Source organism: Scardinius erythrophthalmus (assembly GCF_964197995.2).
Source record: "Scardinius erythrophthalmus genome assembly, chromosome: 16".
Taxonomy (NCBI): domain Eukaryota; kingdom Metazoa; phylum Chordata; class Actinopteri; order Cypriniformes; family Leuciscidae; genus Scardinius; species Scardinius erythrophthalmus.
In genome coordinates this window covers 4,196,857-4,219,855 of record NC_138236.1, presented here as the reverse complement: position 1 = coordinate 4,219,855, position 22,999 = coordinate 4,196,857, and the positions used below count along the sequence as shown (strand labels likewise).

The window sequence follows — 22,999 nt, the reverse complement described above, 5'->3', positions numbered from 1 at the left end:
CTGATTTGTTAAAACGGTTCCATTTACACTTGGCCACATAAATGTGTCTCCGCAAAACTGATATAAATCCGGTTTTCAATTCCCACACTATATGCAAATTTAACGGAGTTCACGTCATAGAAAGCAACAGATATGAGCTGCATTTTATTTATCATCAGCTAATTTCAAGATCAAAGACCGCAATAGGAGAAAGGGTGGCATCAGCACTGGTAAGATATAATTTAGTCTCACTACTTTTGATAAAGATGATTGTGTGTTGAGCGTCTCAGAGTTTGCATGTCGGCTTGCGGAAGAAATACTCAGCTACTGAAATGCGCATAGGCGCAGATGAGTATGTGTCAAATCAAGCTATAACGTCATATAGCCTATAACACGCTCACTCGTTTTATTTTTTTAACTTTTTTGGAGGAGTAAAACTTACATGTGGTTTTCAACAACCAGATGCAGTTACACATTTGGAATGCGTCTCAAACCAACTCCTGAAGTGGTTTGAGTGACTGAATTTAAATCCGTCTCGAAAGCGGTTCGCAGGGCATTTACACCTGGTCTTTTCTCGATCGGATGGCTGTCCGATCAAAGAAATCCATGAAGGAGCTAGGTGTAAACAGGCCCTTATATGGTACTTTTCACAATACACATTGTTTCAAAGCAGCTTTACAGCAAATCATGATGTTAATGTTTATAATGTGTTAATATCTTCATTCCTTAAAGTCACATTTAGCAGATTAGAGCTGGGTGATAATATAGTTTACATCATATAGTTTAGATTAAGGAACATTCTTACAAACTTTTGGGACTAATCTTAAGTGCATTTTCTTTTTTAATTCTAAGACAATGACAATGATCAACTCAATGGAAAAACACTTCAAAGGTCATATTTTTGGGCTGCCTGTAGATTAATGCAATCATAAGCACGCACACTATTTTTGTCATGACTGACTTGATGGGTGTTTAGCTCTCAGCGTCGTATTTTTAAACGCACCATTAATTTCACTTTTAAAGGAGCCTGTCTCAAGATGGAGCGATTGGTTAATTTTTGCACTTTTTGCGTTCTTTTGTCTGTGTGCGCGCTTCTGGAGTGATCGTGTCCTATGTATGAGCGCCTCATTTGTGCTGAATGTTGCCGATAATTGCCATAATTATCAAATTAAAAGTAAGGTCCCCAATTGAGTTAGTCAGCAGTCAAGCGTAATCATGACCAATAATTTTTTACATTATAGGTCACTGGTGTCACTTCAGAGTAAATATGCACAGGGGTTGGACAATGAAACTGGAAACACTGGCCAATGTTTTGTTGGAGGTTTCACTCACACCTATATATGCGTGGCCTGGTGGCCAATCTCCATTTGTTGGTGTGTGTTTCGCTGGCTTATGTGACCAGGACAGGAAGTCTTTGTTGCGTATCGAGAGCTCTGGTATCCAGTGAGAAAGTGAAAGTGACACGTGACGGCCAAGTATGGTAACCCATACTTGGAATTTGACCTCTGCATTTAACCCATCCAAGTTAATGCACACACATTAGGAGCAGAGTAGTGAGTAGTTGACACACACACACTGCAAACGTGGATACACACACCCAGAGCAGCGGGCAGCCTTTCAAATAGCGTAGCATATATAGCAGGAATCGAACCAGCAACCTTTGGGTTACCAGTCCAACTCCCTAACCACTAGTCCTTGACTGCCCCCCCAGTGTAATGTTGGTATTAAACCACAGAGGGCGAACAACATCCAACAGATGCAAACTGTTGATGCAAGAGGAAGCTTCTGAAAGGGATGTCCAGGTACTAACCCGGATTGTATCCAAAAAACATAAAACCACAGCTGCCCAACTCAATGTAGAATTAAATGCACCTCGACTCTCCTGTTTCCACCAAAGCTTCGACAGGAGCTCCAGTGTCATTGTTCATGGGCTGCTATGGCCAAACCTTTGGTCATTCGTGCCAATGCCAAATTTCATTGGTGCCAACAGTGCAAATCTTGGGCTGTGGACAATGTGAAACACATATTGTTCTCCGTGTCCACCTTCACTGTCTTTCCCACATCTGTGTAAGTTACGGTGTGGAGAAACCCCAAAGAGACTGAACACCCGGACTAGGGATGGCGAAAACTAAAAAAAATCTTGACCGACCACCGCGCCTCATTAGCCGGTTGAAACCGGTTAACCGATTACTTAAAATATGCTACGCTATTTGAAATAACAGCCATTTCAAATAACTGGACGCACGTACCGCGCCGCGCTAAACGCCTCACTATTCGCGCCACAGGACGTAAACGCGTCTTTGCATTGACTTAACATTGAAATCACTCGTGCCAGTCGCTCTATTCACCGTTGGTGTGAACGCACGAGGCTTGCGGGTGTCGCGCTTTCAGGTGATACATCATAGATGATGTTCTGTTACTGTATTTAAGCACTGTATCACACAAGGTGCAACTTACATCTGTGTCATTCTTTTTGGTGAAATGGTCCCACACACTATTTTTCTTTGCACGCTTCATCCTGTCGTCTGCCCTGGCTCTAACCTCAAGTGTTTTAGCCTGTAGCCTTTACTTTTCGAAAACCTTGTGAGCACGCGCCAAATGTTTGTATTGGTTTATTAAGTACAAACAGGCGAGTTATGAAAAATTGAGTGTGAGGGATTTGTTCACTTCACACAAAAAGATCTTGGAATGAGATGGCTAACTGTAGTAGCGTTTAGTCCACTGTCTATAATAGCCTAATAGAGATCAACTTTTTTTTAAAATAACCTAATAGAGATTTTTTTAATCGACTTAAACTTTACTTGTTATGCACGATTCGTTGAGATGGTTTTGTTGTCTTTTGTGTGTTTTTTTTTTTTAATGCGTCTCTGTCTTTCAGACTCTGATATGCCGGATCATGACCTGGAGCCTCCACGCTTTGCCCAGCTGGCGCTAGAGCGCGTGTTGCAGGACTGGAATGCGCTCAAGTCCATGATAATGTTTGGCTCTCAGGAAAACAAAGACCCGTAAGTCGAACATTTTAACTATCACCGCAGGCAAATTTCATTGGACCCATTCAGCTTTCATGAATTTTTTTTTTTTTTTTTGGCTGTTGTATCATTCTAGGCTAAGTGCCAGCAGCAGAATTGCTCACCTTTTACCGGAGGAGCAGATGTACCTGAACCAGCAGAGCGGCACCATCAGGCTGGACTGTTTCACACACTGCCTCATTGTCAAGTGTGCACCAGACATCACTGTGAGTGGAAGAAACAGCTGTTGTTCTTTCCATACCTGGAGAAGTCTCTGTTGTATATTTTTGAAGTTATGCTCTGCTCTAGTCAAGTCACCTTTATTTATATAGTGCTTTTTACAATTTAGATTTTCAAAGCAGCTTCACCGTAATAAACAGCAAATAACAATAAATGATTTAAACTTCCTCAAATATGATTCTGCTGTAGAGAAACTCAAGCTCATTCAGCTCAAGGTCAGTTCAGTGTTGAATCAGTTCAATAACTGTCAATGTTGTAAAGTTTGTCAGTTATGAAACTAAAATATTTCATCAGCTAATATTACTATTATGTAGAGCAAAGGCCAGTTCACATCAAGGATGATTACTATAACAATAATGAAAAAGATATAGTTCTAAAAATCATTCAAAATATAAAAGAAAAGCAAGAGTCCACAATGAACTATAACGGCACAGAGAAACGATACCGTTGGAATCACTTTTTTAGCAAGAGTTCAAGCATTTAAAGTGGCAGGCGACAAAACTGCAGCAAACGCTTATATCAAACAAAGATATCGTTCTAATGTTGTTATCATTCTTGGTGTGAATGTGCCTTAAATCTTATCTTACCCTTCTTTTTTAAATCAAATTATACCTTTGAGTTTTCACAAACTGATCCGAATTATATGAGAAATGAAAAGGTCATGGAAAAATTGTGAGAACCTCGTCTAATGCATAAAGGTTTGTTAGCTTGCCTTTTCATGTTGCTGTATGTTTCTTGTGCCATATTGAGTTGTGCTAACTTTCTTCTCTTGTTTTTGTTGTTCCCCAGTTTATTGACACTCTGTTAGGGACCCTGGTGAAGGAGCTACAGAATAAATACACCCCCGGCCGCAGGGAGGAGGCCATCAATGTCACACGGAGGTTCTTGCGCTCTGTGGCCCGAGTGTTTGTCATCCTCAGTGTGGAGATGGCATCCTCCAAGAAGAAAAAGTATGACTTATTTATTGAACTTTGCTTTGTACTGTAGTCAGTCACACTGATGAGAAGTGAAAAGGGAGTTTATAAAATATTGACTTTTCAAAGCAATATATGAAATCGAATGCTTTATGCAACAAAAAAAAAAAAAATATATTTTTTATCTGATGACCTTATCTTGAAAGTCAGTCGTTCACGCTTCATGTTGATTTTTTTTTTTTTACCCTATAAAATCTACTGTATTATATTTGATACACAAATTTCTAAGACCTCTAAATGATCAATATGATCTCAACTTTGCTGGTAAACCGTAGCAGGAATATTAGGCTCCTGTCCCTTTAAGAACTGCATGGATCCAATATACTGGTACACAAGCCTTCTATTTATATTCATTTAAGACATAACTGATTATGTTTACATGGATACTTGCCAAGGAGGCCATTTTTATATAATTTTATGTAAATTAAAAGTGAAAGACTACTCCAGGCAGTCCTTATTGTCGAGCCCTGCTGTATTTTGTACAGGGTTCATTTTGTTTTGGCAAGTATTTGTTTATTTTACCCAAAGATAAACATTTGATTATGCATTAGACATTATACAGCTCAGTGCCTTCATGCAGTTAATGAATAAACCATCGGTTTGTTGAATCCGCCTTTTTCATGCTATAGCCTTTTTAAACAATAATCACACTGTTCACATTCTCTCTCCTGTGTCTTTCCTTCAGCAACTTCATCCCTCAGCCCATCGGGAAGTGCAGGCGTGTTTTCCAGGCGCTGTTGCCGTATGCAGTGGAAGAGCTCTGTAATGTGGCGGAGTCCCTGATTGTGCCGGTGCGCATGGGTATCGCTCGCCCTACAGCGCCCTTCACTCTGGCCAGTACCAGCATTGATGCTGTGCAGGGCAGTGAGGAGCTCTTCTCTGTGGAGCCGCTGCCACCACGTCCCTCCCCGGATCAGTCCAGCAGGTGGGTGACGCTTTACTGAATCTTAAGAGTCTCCATGGATTAAAATAATAAAATTTTAGAGCTATATGTTCTTTGGGGTTTCTCATTTTTTTAATGAATTTACATGATGTTTCCAGTCAATTGTGATTCACTAGATAAGAATTAGGGATCAGGATTTAAAAATATTTTATTATATGCTTTTAATTTATAAATTAATATTTTTTATAAGCTTGGCATAACTAGAAAAAAAAATACAAAAAGAAATATATATATATATATATATATATATATATATATATATATATATATATATATATATATATATATATATATATATATATATATATATATTAAAAAAATGTCCAAGATTATCCATACTACATAATTTTAATATCTGAATATCAAATGAGATACTACATGCTTTTTTGAGTAATGTTTGTTTGTATAACTCTCAATCATCATTGTATTGCATTGAATTATATTTTTTGCCCCCCACAATTAAAACTTTTTTGGGTGGACTTAGGCCTGTCGCGATAGTCGATAAGTCGATTAATTGCACGATAAAAAAAAATGAGCTCTAATTTTTCCAGCCGCGATAATTCCATTTGCATGCTTGTTTGTTTTCCTCGTCTCTCTCTCTCTCTACCAAAGAGACTGGATGACCACTCTCGCTCGGTTCTTTAGCGTATAGGAGGAGTGAACCCTCTCGTTGTCAGTTGCATGGTCTTTGTGTGGGAAGGCGGCGCCGCGGCGCTTGTCAGTCACATGGTCTTTGTGTGGGAAAGCGCCGGCGGGACTGTTTGCGGCGACTGCCGGGAGAGAGAGAAGACGCTAGTTGTGAGTTGCGACAGCGAGCCCGATCACATGAAAATGCGTATCTATACCACGAATGTTATTTCTCGTGCCATTTATACGCCAAAAATAGTTTTTGCGTGCATATGATACGCTCTTTATGGCGTGTAATACGCACGCACTCCTCACCCCTAATCCTAACCAAGTATTTTCAGTGCGTAGCATACACACGTAATAAAGTGCGTCTCCGTCTTCCCGACAGTACACAATCACTTGACAAAGTAACAGGAGGACAAAGTAACAGGAGTAACAGTGCAAAATTGTGCGATATGGCTTGTTGAGGCTTTTTTTTTTATTTGTTTACAAAGGTCCTAACTGTCAGTTTTGCCTGTTATGGAATGTATCACTATTTAATAATGTCTAAAGCCTAATGTTTAATATTTTTTGAAGTGCAATTTTGTTTCATTTTATTTATTAACAGACATTTATTTTGTTAACAGACACTAAGAGTCCATTGCTTTCATTGTTTTTGGTTGTTTTGTTCATTTTTTTGGATATTTAAAATGTTTTCCGTTTTCAATGTTTAATATTCTTTAGAAATAAAAGTTTATAGATCGTTGAAAAGCTGTACCTGCATTATTATGCCATTATAATTATATTAAATGAAAATGGTCTCAGAACGACAATATTATCGTTTATCGCGATAATTTCTTGGACAATTTATCGTCCAGCAAAATTTGTTATCGTGACAGGCCTAGGTGGACTATTCCATTGGGTTTACACTGAAGCTATTGCAGTGAAATAAAAATTGTCATAATTTACTCACACATGTCATTCCAAACCTGTATGACTTTCTTCTATGGAACACACAAAAAAAAATATTTTAGTTGGTAACTAACTAAAATATTTTTGGTTCCCATTGACTTCCATTTTGTTGTTTGTCCATACAATGTAAGTCAATGGGAACTGAAACTGTTTGGCCATCAACATTCTTCAAAATATCTTCTTTTGTTTTCAGCAGAAGAAAGAAATGCATACAGGTTTGGAATGACATGCGTAAATGATGACAGAATTAAAAAATTTTGGGTGGACTATTCCATTAAATTTACACTGACGCTTTTGCAAAGTATTCTAATGGATCTTAATCAAGTCGTTAATGCTGATGGTTTCTTGTGCTACTCAGCTCCAGTCAATCAGCCTCTTCGTACATCATCAGGAACCCTCAGCCCCGCCGCAGCAGCCAGTCCCAGACGGCCCGCGGACGTGACGAGGAGCAGGATGATATTGTTTCTGCTGATGTAGAAGAGGTGCGTTGCCCTACACTTGCATGTAGCACAACTGTCAAATATTGGCCATTTTATTACCCTGGCCAATACGTTGGTTGGTTTGTTTGTTTGTTTGCCTTAAAGTCGGCTTGAAACCGATGTTGCAATCATCTTTTTTCCCTATTGTGATTGTATATCCAAGTAAAACTGTGTCTGGATCATAGACTGTAAAAAATATGGACAAAGCATCTGTGACGTCACCCATAGACTTTCTGAAGAACGGGTTTGAAGCCGTTTATGGGGGGTATGGGCGGCGCCATCTTGGAAAATCTTGGGAAATCCTAACCCCGCCCACCTTCTAACGCAGCGCGCGTCACTCAGCTCGCTCTGCCACTTTGGTTATCTCTGTGTATATTTTAGGCAAAGAAATATGTTATAAAACACCATACGAACTCTTTTCGTTTTCATTTAAAGAAATCTTAAACATTATAGCCACACAAATGTGGTTCAGGCAACGCATATTGATTATATTTAACTGCACATAACGTTTGCCTATTTATGAAAAAACAAAATATAAAACACAAACCTGCCTCTTTTCATTTTAAATATAATATAAAAATATTACACATTTTATGGTCCAGGCAATATGTGCATTTGTACTAAACAACAGATTTTGCAGTAAACAACATTACAGATCATCTTCGTTGTATTAAAATTTAAAATGACAAAACTCAACCCAGTCTCTTTTTGTTAAATTTCAGTTTTATCAATATTAGCCATTATAAAAGTATACGTAAAAGGTATAAGAAGCTATACAAATAAAGCAAACAATTCAGTCAAACATACAAAGTCAGCTCTCTATAGTCTATACATCGGTAAAGTTAAATAGCTTATAAAGTTATAAAACTTCCCCTCAGCCAAAACGATTGCCCAGGGAAAAAAAATTAGATTCACGAGACCAAAAATCGCCCATTAGATATACACAAGACAATATAGATATACACAATATCTCATGTTTAACCACTAAAGAGACGCCAGAGTCCGCGGCATTGGCGGCAAACCTCATAACGTCAAGCCGATGAAAGACTGCTCCAGGTGGGGTACATGAGTGCCGAGCGCCCGGTCATCGCTGGATAAAATTTTCATAAATCTTTAAATAAACCACAGATTTGAGCTTTAAACAACTACATTCTCGCCTGAAAAACTCTTAAAACTACATTTCATGATACATAAACAGTAGTATTATATGTCAACTGTATTAAAAAATGGCGCTTCTTGTTGTCATTCTCCGTGGCGCTGCCTTGTCAGCTGTCAATCAAGCTGTCACTCAAAGTTAACCACGCCCTTATTGTCATATATTTTATATCTAAATACGATCTAAACTAACAAGTTAGAAAAAAATTCACCCCCCTCACAGTTGTCAGGCACTCGGAAGCTATCGAAAAATACAATAAAAGTCCATGGGACCAACTTGTAAAAACATGAATTTATGCTGTGAAAACGGACATTTTAACATGGGGGGCTATGGACATTTGCTCCCTTTTGGGACCTCCCTCTAGCGGATTTTCGATGTATTGCAGTTTTTCGCACTTCCGGGTAGGCTTCATTTTTCAGATCAGAATGTTGCCGCTTGGTCTGGATCAAGAACAAATGTAGGGCGGGACTTGATTTTATCCATAGGGAATTGATTGGATGGTCGTGGTTTGCTATTGGTCAGTCTCATGTGAGTGACAAATTGCCCTGCCCTTGCCCAAGTAAACACACCATTAGAGAACAAACGTCAATGCTAGAGGGAGGGGAAGTTATTTTGATTAAAGATTATGAGGCACATGAATTTTTAAGAAAAAAGTGCACCGATAAATCATTCATAATAAATACTGCAATATTCCATAACAAAATAAGAATGGCCTATTTTGATTTCATGGTGACTTTAAGCTTGTTCTCTAAATGCTACCTGGCTGTTCACCTGTTCAGGTGGAGGTGGTGGAGGGAGTTGCAGGTGAGGAGGATCACCATGATGACCAGGAGGAGCAGGGTGAGGAGAACGCAGAGGCCGAAGGACAGCATGATGAGCATGATGAAGATGGTAAACACAAATCACAGAGATGGTTTAATTCTTACTGTATACATGTTCTGTTCATCATAAAACGCTGAATCCAGAAAAAATTTAACGCGCAGAATTTGGGAAAAATACTATTTCATGATTTCATGGAGCCCTAAATTATTGTTTATATCCATTTTTGAGGATGAACAAACACGTGGAATGCTTTTCCTTTCCCAATAGTATAAAATGAATATTGTAATAAGGTTTATTTTGCTACGACAACAATGTGGACAGATGGATGTACATCATCTTGCTTATTACATGGCTATTTGCTACACAAGTAAAAAATTAGACAAATATTAAGTTGAAATATTTAAGTGGATTGAATTAAAACTACAAATTCTTGGATAAGCGTCATTATACAGTGTTGCTGTTTCCAACGGATATTATAATTGACCTCAAAATGTCGTAGTAGACCAATCAGAGTTTTGTAATAAATACTGATATCGAATATGAAAAAAAAAAAAAAAAAAAATCAGGATAATATTTCCCCCAGCCCTACATGTTGCTGTGCTTATATAGATAAATATAAATAACAAAAGCATGTGTTAGAAACACTGGCCCTGCTTGTTGTCTTTGTCTAGAAGCCAACAATTTCTTCTGTAAATGAGGCCGAAGTCACAATCTTTTTCTTGCAGGCAGTGACATGGAGCTGGATTTGTTGGCTGCCGCTGAGACTGAGAGTGACAGTGAGAGTAACCATAGCAACCAGGACAACGCAAGTGGGCGCAGAAGCGTTGTGACTGCCGCCACCGCTGGATCTGAAGCAGGTGCTTCAATTTGACAAATTTATGCAATTATGCCTCAAAATGGTCCCTTCTTTTTCTGCTTTCAAATAACCTTCCACATAACCTTCTGAGCATGCAGTAGGCTATAATGGCTTCAGATAAGAGGCTATAAATGCATTTTGTTTTGAATTTTTCTCTTTAGAATTATGTTTAGGGAGTTGAACAGTCTATTTTGAACAGTTCTATCACTTCAGATGCCCTTGCGTATCTACTTTAGGCAGAAATTACAGACTAACTAGTTAGTGGCATAGCACACTCTCATTAGCATTTTTTTTTAAAGGGACAATGTACATTATTATTATTATATATATATTTTTTTTTTTTATGTACCCAAGTTAGCCTACGCATCTAGTGTCATCAAATGTAATTACAAAAATGACTTTCCAAACACTTTTTCAATTAGTCAAGCAAACATGTAGCCCCGTCCAAAATGCATGCTATTGGTTGAGCAAATGTTATGTCAGGCCCAGATGGGCCACTCAAACCAATTGCATTATTCTGTTTGATGCGACTGGTGTGGAAAATAAATCCTTCACTTTTAAACCATAATGTAAAAAAAATTGGGCTAGATAAAAAGTGGCATGCATTTCATAATATCGGTGATGCTGACTTTAGCATAACCTCCCACACTGAGAAATGTTTTGTCTTTTTCCTGAAGGTGCTAGCAGCGTTCCTGCTTTCTTCTCTGAGGACGACTCTCAGTCGAATGACTCCAGTGACTCGGACAGCAGCAGCAGTCAGAGTGACGATGTGGATCAGGAGACTTTCCTGTTGGATGAGCCTCTGGAGAGGACAACGGGCTCAGCACACGCCAACAGTGCGGCCCAGGCGCCGCGGTCCATGCAGTGGGCGGTTCGCACTACACCCAGCCAGCGCTCCGCTGGCGGCGCCCCATCCAGCTCATCCGCACCGGCAGGTTAGTATCTCCCACCATATTAAAATTACGTTGTTGAGAAAAAAAAAAAAAACCAGATGACAAGTAAGGGTGCAACGGTACAGATAGCCCACGGTACGGTCCGTACCTCGGTTTTTGGGCCACGGTCTCGGTTCGGTTTCGGTACGTGTTTTGTGCAGAAAGAGACTGTTATTTCATCCCAAAAAATATGTTTTATTTTTCTTATGAGCATAAACAGAATGTCACAGTAGGAAGAACATCACTGTATGGAATAAATTAACACTCTAGTCTGTACTGAACAACACTAAGTAATACAAGCACTTCAACTATCACTTATATGAAATACAAAATGTAAACAAACACACTTCAAAATATTCAAGTGGATCCCAATTCCAAACCTTGATAACTGGTATATGAAGTGATCAATGTGAAAGAAAAAGTGCACTTTTACCTTTAACAAACATAAATTAGCTTGTGCTTTGAATAAAAAAAAAAAAAACAGCAAAATAATATAATAAAAAAATACTGCATTCAGGATACAAAGTGCAATGTTATTTACTCATCCACTATTGAGAGATTATTGTGCAAAAAGATGAGTCTATCAACACTGTCTGGTGCAAGGCAAGACCGGTTGGCACTAACGATGTCCCCAGCAGAAAATTCTCAACTTTTCAGAATGCCGCAAGCGCACTGTAGGTCACGTGACAAGAACCAACCAGAGCGCAGCTGATGGTTGCTTTAGCAACGACAGACGCCTCCGGACTCCGGAGCGCAACCGCCCTAGCGCTTTGGAAAAAGGAGAACGGCGCCTAAAGCAAAAACTAAAAGGATCAGCGCGAACTCAATGGCAAAACCGAAGTACCGCGGGACACGAGGGTAGATTGTCCCGTGCAGGGCTGACCGAACGGTCCGGTATTTTACCGTGTACCGTTGCATCCCTAATGACAAGTCACATTTTATTATTAAATATAATGAAAAAATGGTAAATAAAATGTTTACTGACATTTAACAATAAAGTTTCATCTTGTAACAATTAACTGCATTAGTTAAACTAACCGTGAATAATAGTTTCATAGAATTTGTTATTCTTAGTAATGTTCATTTATTATTATTACTAATGTAATTTTTTTAATACACTATTATAATCAAAAGATTTATTTCTTAACATTAGTTGATGTACTAACATGATCAAACAATGAACAATTATTTTTATTTATTTTTACAAAAAAATTATAAATGCTTTAAAAATAAGTTGTTCATTGTTAGTGCATGTCATCATTGTTAACAAATGAGACCCTGAATGTTTGTTATCACAAATATTATAAACAAGATAAGTTGCGCATCCTGTGACGTTGACATGAAGACTAATTCAAACCCAGAAGTTGAAAATAGCGCTCCAAAAAAATGCTAACATTAACTAGTTTTCTCCTACAATTAAAACTAATGGATGGAAACATTTGTCTTTCATCATGTTCAACACGCATAACAATGTTAAAATCTCAGGAAATTTAGTTTAGGGTTTCATGTCCCTTTAATTACATTATTCAAGTTGCTATGGAATGTCACAATGTTCAGATGATAAAAAAAGCTCCTTGTTTTCCAGAAAATATGGTAAGTAATTCAATGTTACTGACAATACTTCTAATGTATCTTCCAGCGAGCTCCACTGGCCTCATCTACATTGACCCTTCAAACCTGCGACGGAGCAGCGCCATCAGCACCAGCGCAGCAGCCGCCGCCGCAGCCCTGGAGGCCAGTAACTCCAGCAGTTACCTGACGTCCGCCAGCAGCCTGGCTCGAGCTTACAGCATCGTCATCCGGCAGATCTCAGACCTCATGAGCCTCATACCCAAATACAACCATCTGGTCTACTCGCAGTACCCCGCTGCCGTCAAACTCACCTATCAGGACGCTGTCAATCTGCAGGTGAGTCGTTCGGTCTTGACCCGAGCAAACTCGGACTGCAACAAAGGAAAAATATAACACAACTTTGTTTTTCAGAACTTTGTGGAGGATAAGTTGATCCCCACCTGGAACTGGATGGTGTCGATCATGGATTCCACTGAAGCGCAGCTGCGGTACGGCTCAGCTCTGTCATCGGCCGGGGATCCTGGTCACCCCAGCCACCCGCTGCACGCTTCACAACACACCGGCCGCAGAGAACGCATGACTGCACGAGAGGAGGCCAGTCTCCGAACACTTGAAGGTCGAAGGTAAGACCCATGGGCAATTGCAGTTTAATTATTTCTGTCAAGTCAGCATGAAGTGAAAATTCACACATCTATTTTCTGTGGTTCGCTCGTCAAAAGCCCAGTAGGATTTCTCCATTTTGAAGATCATAAGCTCTGTGACGAACAAAACATGTATGAATAATATTGATCATGATCATCTTCACAAAAGAACACCACTTTTATGAATTTTGAAGCCTAAATACAATCAGCAGAAGTTAAAAGCTAAACGTAGGCTGTAAACAAACTGCATTAGTCACATGACTTCAACATCTTCACTAAGCTTGTGACTCTTTCAGTCATTTAAAATCTCAAAGTTTGAGTCTGAATAGTTTGCAAGAGCATGATTTTTAAACACAACGAGTCTGTAAAAGCAACTGGTGAGAGTAGATGAGCTTACCTGTTCCACTTAATGCCGTTTAATGTCCCCAAAAACGTCTGTAACCACATTTAGCCACTTGTTTTCACCCCTCCTTTTTCAACACGTAAAAGGTTTAAAAAAACACAAAGGGGTTGTTTTTGATGTATTTTATGTTGTAGAATAAAACATGAATATACTTTGGTTGATTTTGGTCTGCAAAACTATGTAATCCCTTTAGCACTCTATTGTCATAAAATAATTTCATACTTTGTGCTACAGGCGCGCCGCAACACTTTTGACTGCTCGTCAGGGGATGATGTCGGCACGAGGAGACTTCCTGAACTACGCCCTGTCTCTGATGCGTTCCCATAATGATGAGCATTCAGACGTTCTGCCTGTGCTGGACGTGTGTTCGCTCAAACACGTGGCCTACGTCTTCCAGGCCCTCATCTACTGGATTAAAGCCATGAATCTGCAGACGACACTCGACACCACTCAGATTGACAGGAAGAGGTAAACTATCCATATTATAATTTTAGCAGTTATATTTAATTTGAGTGATTATAGCTTAAAGGGGTGGTTGATTTTCACTTTTCTAACTTTAGTTAGTGTGTAATGTTGCTGTTTGAGCATAAACAACATCTGCAAAGTGACAACACTCAAAGTTTAAAGCAAAGGGAGATAATTGCTTTTAAAGAAATCGCTTTTTAAGGACTACAACAAATGGCTGGTAGAGACAACATGACATCACCAACCCTAAAATTTACATAAACCCCGCCCCCGGAACACGATTTATAGATTATCAAGACAGAATATGCTAATCAATGACTCGAAGATAACTATAAGCGACAAATTCACCAACTAACCATTCAGAAATGTTGTCACTTCTTCTTGAGTTTCTCCATCATTGTCTGAATCCGGTTTGAACATAAAAGGCTAAAAGTTTTAGAAATTTTCAGTGCATGTGTGTGTGAGGTAAAAGGACACAAGCTCTTGAAGCTCCGCCCTCTGTGCCAGGAGCAGCAGCTCATTTGCATTTAAAGGGACAGACACAAAATGGTGTGTTTTTGCTCGCCATCAAAAATTGTCAATTTTAACATGCTATATAATATATCTCTGGGGTATTTTGAGCTAAGACTTCACACACACACACTCTGGGGACATCAAAGACTTATTTTACATTTTGTGAAAAGGGCATTATACCACCCCTTTAAAGCCATCTTTTCTTTTTGTTGTTGCTGCTTTGAACTGGTTTAAAAGGTTTGCGATTGTCGACTAGTGAAACTGACTATTTATCTGAAAAACATTTAATGTAGAATGTTTTTTTATTTTTTATATAAATGTTAGCCAACCCACTAGTTGATGTTGATGTTGATTTAATTTTATGATTCCAAGTCATCAGTATTGGAGATGCCCAGCCCTAATGTAAGCTGCTGTTGTGAGATTTCTAAATGCTTCTTTCATTCTACTTCAGGAATCGTGAACTGCTTGAACTCGGCCTGGACAACGAGGACTCTGAACACGAGAATGATGAGGACACCAATCAGAGTGAGTTCAGCATGAAAATGTGTTAAAGCTGCTGACATGTTAATTAAATTCTGCGCTGGTTTCCCGCTGTCAAATCAGACCTCTTTGTTACTCTTGACTGCACAGGCTCCACCCTGCAGGATAAGGATGAGGAGCCAGTACCCGCTGAGACCGGACAGCACCATCCGTTTTTCCGCCGCTCTGACTCCATGACCTTCCTAGGATGCATCCCTCCTAATCCTTTTGAAGTACCTCTCGCTGAGGCCATTCCTCTGGCTGACCAGCCTCATCTCCTGCAGGTCAGTGATGCCCTGTTCCTGCATTTCACTTCTTCTATTAGAGGTGGTTTGTGATGTCAGTGCAGATGGTTGAGTTTAACACTGCTGATTTCCCTCATCTCACAGCCCAATGCCAGAAAGGAGGACTTGTTTGGACGGCCAAGTCAGGGTCTCTATTCATCCTCGTACATGGCCAGTAAGGGCCTCACGGATCTGACTGTGGACATGAATTGCTTGCAGGTAAACATACTTTCTCACAGTACCGAAAATTGGTGAGTTGTTTTTTTTTTTTTTTTTTTTTTTTTTCTCAGTATTAAAAACTGATTTTAAATATATTTCTGTAAATATTAAATTTCTGTGAGTTTTTAAACTCTGACAAATAGTGGTCTTAAGTGATGATACATTGCATTGTGCCATTTCAAGCTAAATTCACCCTAAAACTCCCCTATTTTTTTATTTTATTTATTTTAATGTTTATTTTATTTTAATGTTTATTTACTTTTTAATTTTACTTTTTATTTTATTTCAGTCATTTATTTTAAATAAATACAATTATTATTTTTATTTATTATAAATATATACATTTTATATAAACGTATAGTTATATATAAACTCGTGCTGTCAATTTAACGTGTTCATTTAATTAATTAGTTATGGAAAAATAACGCGTTAAAATTATTTAACTCACCCGCCCCAGACCTATGCAAGTCATCTTGCATTTCATATAGTTGATTGGTGACAAACATGATGGTGACAAACATGATACAGGGCAACAACTCTATAGAATGCAGTTATATGCCTCAATATGCCTGTTGTGCATCTCCGAGCAACACACAGCGGTGTTTCGTTTCTGAATTAATCCGCATTTTGAGCTAATCAGTCATTAAGAGAGCCATTTACTTGATTCCTGAATTAATCAGCTGTTTTGAACAAATTGGATGAATGAATAATGACTCCATTACCTACTCATTTAGACATTTACCGCAACCTTCTGGCAGTTTTAGTTTCTTATTTAGAGTATCATTTCATAAAAAATAAAAAAAAATCCTATTTTGGGGATAGTTTGCCAAACAAATATTTTTTATTTACATTTACTCACCCTCATGTTGTTTCAGACATGACTTTCTTTCTTCTGTGGAACATTAAAGAAGATATTTTGAAGAATGTTAGTAACCAAACTGTTTTGGTCTGTAAATATATCTCATAAATATAAGGCAGTTGTTGAATGAAATAAAATATTTATTTCTAAAGCTACTTTTTGTAATGTCTATTTGATGCTTTTCTCGTTTAACACAATAATGACTTTAAATTATCTTTTGGGAGTAATTTCTCAACCAAATGTAATGTGCAATTAATTCGCGTTTAATTAATTGGCACATCATGTAATTAAAATTAAATATTAAACGTTTGACAGCCCCAATTTAAACACAAACACAAAAGTGCGGTCAAAAAACGCTTCTCTGATCAGGTCTCAACAATGAGCAATAAAGCAATATTTTTACAATATTGTATTATGGGTAATTCTCATCCCAGATTCTACCCACAAAGATGTCGTATTCGGCGAACATGAAGAACGTGATGAGTATGGAGTCTCGGCAGAGGGGTGGCGAGGAGCAGTCGACTGCGGAGCAGGACATGGATGCATCTAAACCAGGCCCTTCACCCCATGATCTGGCAGCCCAGTTGAAGAGCAGCCTCCTTGCAGAGATTGGTTTGACAGAGAGCGATGGCCCGCCACTTCCCACATTTATGTAAGTAATAACATTTAATAGATTCATTAAGGGCTGTGAGTGATGTGATGATGACGTTTCTTGTTTGTTTCCTCCAGTCCACACTGTAGTTTCATGGGGATGGTGATCTCTCACGACATGCTGCTGGGCCGCTGGCGGCTTTCTTTGGAGCTGTTTGGCCGTGTCTTCATGGAGGACGTGGGAGCAGAACCGGGATCTGTAAGTACAGCTCATTCTTAGCAGATTATTTTCAGAGAAAGCCATTTTGAACAAAAGACTTTGCATTTGCACACTGTGCATGGAAACCATCCGCAGGTCACGTCGCCTCACAGTATTGAATAACACATTTCCATGGACAAAATGCATATGGAAAATAGCAGAATACGCAGAGCTGCTGCGGGAAAAGTGCATGACCCGTTTTGTCTGAAACCTTAGAAGGCTATTTATTAAGGGTTTCCAACAAAAGGCACTCGTCAGCGCATGCATGTGTGTCAAACAGACGAAGAACAGTAGAACAGGAGTGCAAAAAGTCTGACTAAAATATGCATTTTCTCAAATATTTCTTGTTGCATATAGATTTTGTGCTTTTGTTTTTTTTAATCATTTAATTTTGTCATTTTAACTTTTGCAAGCACAGTATGCAATAACATTAAGCAGTCAGTTGTTTTTTGGTTTAGAATGTCATTTTTTGCACATAATATATAGCATAGGTGATATAGATAAATTCACTATATTGGGGATACTTAATTTAATTAATCAATCAACAATACTATTGATCAGCATTATGTTTAATCTGATTAATCAACGAATTAATCGACAGATTATTCGATTTATCAAAATAATTGTTAGTTACATCCCTAGAAAAGTTGGTCAATAAACATGAAAATCGAAAAGAGTTGTTCTATAAATATCTACTTTTCTCTGAACGTTGCAGATCCTGACCGAACTGGGTGGTTTTGAGGTAAAGGAGTCCAAGTTTCGGCGTGAGATGGAGAAGCTGAGGAACCTTCAGTCACGTGATCTGGCCCTGGAGGTGGACCGTGACCGAGAGCAGCTCATCCAGCAGACCATGCGGCAGCTCAATGCCCACTTCGGCCGGCGCTGCACCACTACGCCCATGGCTGTGCATCGTGTAAAAGTGACTTTCAAGGATGAACCAGGAGAGGGCAGCGGAGTGGCACGGAGCTTTTACACGGCCATCGCACAGGCTTTCCTGTCCAATGACAAGCTGCCCAATCTGGACTGTGTACAGAGCGTCAGCAAGGGAATGCAGGCCAGCAGTACGTATCAATTTCCTTCTGGTTTTTCTTTTCTTTTTTTGACAGGCCATTTTATGGGATGGTGAATGGTTTTCATTACTTTGTTTTATTTCTTATTTTAATTGATTTATTGGCCCTTTTTATTACCCTTTTTTTCAAGGATAAATGTTTCAGCTGCTGTGTAAATGTGGTGAAAGTTTGCTGGTGTTTTTGAGAAGGTGATGCTCAGGTTTTTTCTGTGTGTGTTTGCAGATCTTATGCAGCGGCTGAGGAACCGAGACCGTGAGCGTGAGAGGAGGAGCGGAGGACTGAGAGCTGCATCCAGACGAGACCGTGATAGGTGACTTTACCTGAGCCTTATATATCAAATATTCATGATGTATGGTCTGGCAAAATAAGAATGACATGCATGAAAAGAATGATAAAATTCATTATTTTTTAAAAATCATAATCTTTCATGGTGTAATATCTGGCAAATTAAGTTTAAGCAACATTCATTTTAATGGAGATGTTTTTTGTGTTGTTTTTAATCCCATTATTTAAAATGATTTGATTCCATTTAATATTAAAAATGTAATATGTAATTAATTCAAATAAAAGATAATCTTGCGTGATAAATGTATGGGTATTCTTAAAAAAAAAATCAATTTTTTAAAAAAATTAAATAAATAATAGCACATTTTATTTATGAAGTGCCTTTTTAGCACCCAAAGTGCATTAATTGTTCATGATAAATTTATTTTGCCAGAAAATATATGAATATATCATGGAAGATGATCTTTTATTATACATTCTTATTTAAATCAAAAACAACTGCTCATGCTGCATGTGTGTAGCATCTTTGTTTTGATCGTGATTAAAATGCAGTGGTTGCCTCTAATTTCAAATGGCTACAGATGTTTTTGTTTAAGGCCAATTTGGCCTGTAATACAGCAAATAAACAACAAATAAATTTGCTTGTAAAAAAATCGGCAATTGGAATCGGCCTTGAAAAATCATGATGGCATTCCTAAAAAAATATTATTTAATAAAATAAAAGATTTAAAGCATTCATTTTTTTGGACATTTAATTTTTTATATTTATTATTTTCTTTGCAGGGACTCAAGGAGACAGTTGTCAATTGACACACGGCCGTTCAGACCCGCATCAGAAGGGAACCCCAGTGATGAACCGGAGCCGCTGCCGGCTCACAGACAGGCTCTAGGAGAGAGACTGTACCCACGAGTGCACGCCATGCAGCCGGTACAAACCAGTACAACCATCAGCAAATGTGGCTTTTGAAAAGATGATTTAGTGTGTGATATGCATTTATGTGGTGTGCTTTTCTCTACAGGCATTTGCCAGTAAAATCACAGGGATGCTGTTGGAACTCTCTCCTGCTCAGCTGCTGCTGCTCCTGGCCAGTGAAGACTCACTCAGAGCTCGTGTGGAAGAGGCCATGGAGCTCCTCATAACTCACGGAAGGTGAATAATCTCACGCCCCCTGTCAAGAAAACAGCCATTTATGCCTGTGAACTGAAACAGTTGAGAAAGAAAGTGCATGTGTAACAGTATATTGGATCTGTGCATTCGGTTTTTAAGTGACAGGAGCCTAAAACCTGCTGTTGTCTGTCATTAAATGTTAATCAAATTACAAAAAAGAGACAAAATCTCTCATTGCTCTTGATTGAATCACTTTTGTAACTTTTTGTAACAGTGAAGACTGCTGTTTTTTTTAATACATTTTGATACGTTTATGTAGTATTTCTTATTTCTAGTGCTTATTGCTTTTCAGCTAGGTCTTTCATTTGTGTCTTTGTTCTGTTATTTGAGTTATTATAGTATTTAATAATATTAAATACATATTTTACTAGTATTTAAATAAAATTATATTTATGATATAAAGTAATTATGTAAATTACATAATTTATTAAATTATATACAAGGCATATTTAACATTATTTATTAATTTAAAAAGTAATAATAAAATTACATATTAAATACTATTAGATGTATTTAATAAATGCTGTAGTAATTGCTTATTAAATATATTTGTTATAATACTTTTTTTTTTAAATCACTATCAGCAAAATCAAATGGCAAACAATGGAGTATTTTATGAGCTTCTCTCTCTTGCACAGGGAAAATGGCGCTGACAGTATACTGGACCTCGGCCTCCTCGACACTCCTGAAAAAGCACAAGTATGTTGTGTCAAACTCTAAAGGCTCTTTTCTTGTTCTTTGCATCAGCTTAGATTCAGGGTTCAACTCAACATCATTTTCTGCTGTGTAGTTTTTGCATGCATATTGTGCATGAGTTGATCTATATAGTTCTTTGAAGATTAAAGAAGTTCTTTGTTGCACCCGTGATCTGTTTTTAATTGTAATTTCCACATTCCACCAGCAGGAGAACCGAAAGAGGCACGGCTCCACCCGCAGCGTGGTTGATATGGAGCTGGACGACCCTGATGACGGGGATGATAATGCACCTCTCTTTTACCAACCCGGCAAGAGGGGCTTTTACTCGCCCCGTCCAGGCAAGAACACTGAGGCCAGGCTCAACTGCTTCCGTAACATCGGCAGGTACGAGATGCATGTTCACTTGAACATCTGTGAGAGAATGAACCTGTACAGAATGTGTTTAGTATCTGCATCTACATCATAATTATCCTGTTTACTTGTATTACTATATCAGATGTATTAACTCCTTGTTGTTGTTTATATTTGTTCTTATGCTTTGGCAACACAGATGCATTTTATTTTTGTCATGCCAATAAAGCAACATGAAATTGAAATTGAACCACCGGCTCTTACTAATATCCCTGATTCTTTTCTTCTGCCTGCAGGATACTTGGGTTATGTCTGTTACAAAATGAACTCTGCCCCATCACACTCAACAGACACGTCATCAAGGTGTTGCTCGGCAGGAAGGTGAATATCTGTGTTAATAACTTATGTAATAGCGATATCCTGCATTGATCTGAGGTTAAACCTGTCACTAAGTTAGGGTTTTATTTGTTCCAAAATAACTATCAATATTAAATACTGCACCTTTAATAATCAAAAAGTGTCTAATTAATTGAATTCATAAATTAACAATTAAATAATTTATCAACATTTTTACAATAATGGGGCCTATGTATGAAATGTTTTATTTTTTGCATAAATTCTGGTTTGTCTTTTTTTTTTTTTTTTTTATTAAATGCAAATTTATCCAAAATGGTAGAAATCAAAGGCATAAAATATTAACATTTGAATTAATCTTTTACAGTGAAATCAAATGCTGCACAAGTCCACTGATAATATTAAAACTTCATTGAATGTCAAAATATAAAAAATGTATTATTATTTTCACTTTGAGAAATACATAGAACTGCGTGTCACGAGCTTGAGTGTGTAGTAGACAAAACTGAGCTCATTTACAGAGACGTGCAGAACATGCAGACCTCGTTTTTACAGCTGTACAGCCCTACTTTTGATTTACTTATCCACAATTTGCCAAAATTCTGTGACCTTTTCTGACTGGATTCGCTGTGCTGCAGGTGAACTGGCACGACTTCGCTTTCTTCGACCCGGTAATGTACGAGAGTTTGCGACAGCTGATTCGACACTCTCAAACCGAGGAGGCGGAGGCTGTGTTTGCAGCGATGGACCTCGCCTTCGCTATTGACCTCTGCAAGGAGGAAGGAGCAGGACAGGTAATGGCTACATTTCCCTTTTGTGTTTGCATTGGGGTTCAGTGTTTGCACATGTCTGAATGTTTTTCTGTTGGATCTGCAGGTGGAGCTCCTGGCCGGTGGGGTCAACATGCCTGTGACTCCTCTGAACGTGTATGAGTACGTGAGGAGATACGCAGAGCACAGGATGCTGGTGGTGGCAGAACAGCCTCTGCATGTGAGTGCACTTAACTTTTGAGTCACCTAACCTGTTTTTTAGGACTCAGAGAGCCAGACTTTAACTATGTGGTCCAAATCACGGCTCATTTTGAAGCTTACTGGTTTTGCATCTTCTTAATTTTGGTCTGGGGTTAGCAGAGGTAACATTGAGATTGTGACCATTATGTGCTTAAATGGTGGTGGCTAGGGACAAAACACTACACAAAAATGCCAGTAAAGGTAGTTTATTTTACAATTAAGGAATTACCTGTCCAGTTTTCCCCTCGGGCAATGAGAAGGTTGTCATCAGCACAAAAGCAAATGTGCTTAATGAATGATGAGAAATAAAAATGGCAAAAAACAAAATGAGTTGACAAAAACTGTATAAAGAAAGAATGAAACTGAGCAAAAAAAAAACCTAGCAAAAAGGGCAGATTAACACGACATAAAGTAGGGGAACAGGAGAGTAAAGATTGTGTGCCTCGTGTTAATCCTGTCACTATTTTAAACGCTGACGGTAGACAGGATTGGCAGCGGAGACCGTGTCATCAGTCAGGTTAACAGTGATAGGCAGCTTCCCCAAAACAATAGCAGTCCCGAGGGGTTGAGCCTAAGAGATTGACAGAGCGAGGGAGAGAAAGAGGGCAAAACACAGGCACAACTACCGGGTTTGAATGCACATTTACTTTTATGCATTTAGCAGACGCTTTATCCAAAAAGTTAGTTGCATTGCATTCAAGCTGAACATTTTTTCAATTCGCGCATTGCATGCTTTAGGTGCATGTTCTTTCGCCACTCACTGAAAGATCTGT

General features: G+C 38.5%; 1 protein-coding gene across 7 annotated transcripts in view; it reads left to right on the top strand.

The window, feature by feature from the left end:
- ubr5 (ubiquitin protein ligase E3 component n-recognin 5) overlaps positions 1–22,999 on the top strand; it is a 58,583-nt gene that overhangs the window by 30,538 nt on the left and 5,046 nt on the right. For 4 of the 7 annotated variants that reach the window (XM_081388911.1, XM_081388909.1, XM_081388908.1 and 1 more), the window contains exons 31-55: positions 2,858–2,984; positions 3,085–3,214; positions 4,017–4,177; positions 4,887–5,126; positions 7,081–7,204; positions 9,137–9,248; positions 9,905–10,036; positions 10,713–10,970; positions 12,607–12,875; positions 12,951–13,162; positions 13,818–14,051; positions 15,013–15,086; positions 15,192–15,364; positions 15,470–15,583; positions 16,877–17,094; positions 17,172–17,292; positions 18,008–18,353; positions 18,585–18,672; positions 19,431–19,575; positions 19,667–19,797; positions 20,454–20,514; positions 20,717–20,895; positions 21,159–21,243; positions 21,855–22,010; positions 22,093–22,206. In XM_081388911.1, the coding sequence (XP_081245037.1) occupies positions 2,858–2,984; positions 3,085–3,214; positions 4,017–4,177; positions 4,887–5,126; positions 7,081–7,204; positions 9,137–9,248; positions 9,905–10,036; positions 10,713–10,970; positions 12,607–12,875; positions 12,951–13,162; positions 13,818–14,051; positions 15,013–15,086; positions 15,192–15,364; positions 15,470–15,583; positions 16,877–17,094; positions 17,172–17,292; positions 18,008–18,353; positions 18,585–18,672; positions 19,431–19,575; positions 19,667–19,797; positions 20,454–20,514; positions 20,717–20,895; positions 21,159–21,243; positions 21,855–22,010; positions 22,093–22,206 (4,004 nt within the window). The remainder of the gene's footprint in view (positions 1–2,857; positions 2,985–3,084; positions 3,215–4,016; positions 4,178–4,886; positions 5,127–7,080; positions 7,205–9,136; positions 9,249–9,904; positions 10,037–10,712; positions 10,971–12,606; positions 12,876–12,950; positions 13,163–13,817; positions 14,052–15,012; positions 15,087–15,191; positions 15,365–15,469; positions 15,584–16,876; positions 17,095–17,171; positions 17,293–18,007; positions 18,354–18,584; positions 18,673–19,430; positions 19,576–19,666; positions 19,798–20,453; positions 20,515–20,716; positions 20,896–21,158; positions 21,244–21,854; positions 22,011–22,092; positions 22,207–22,999) is intronic. The other 3 variants (XM_081388912.1, XM_081388910.1, XM_081388914.1) reach the window with 1 other exon arrangement.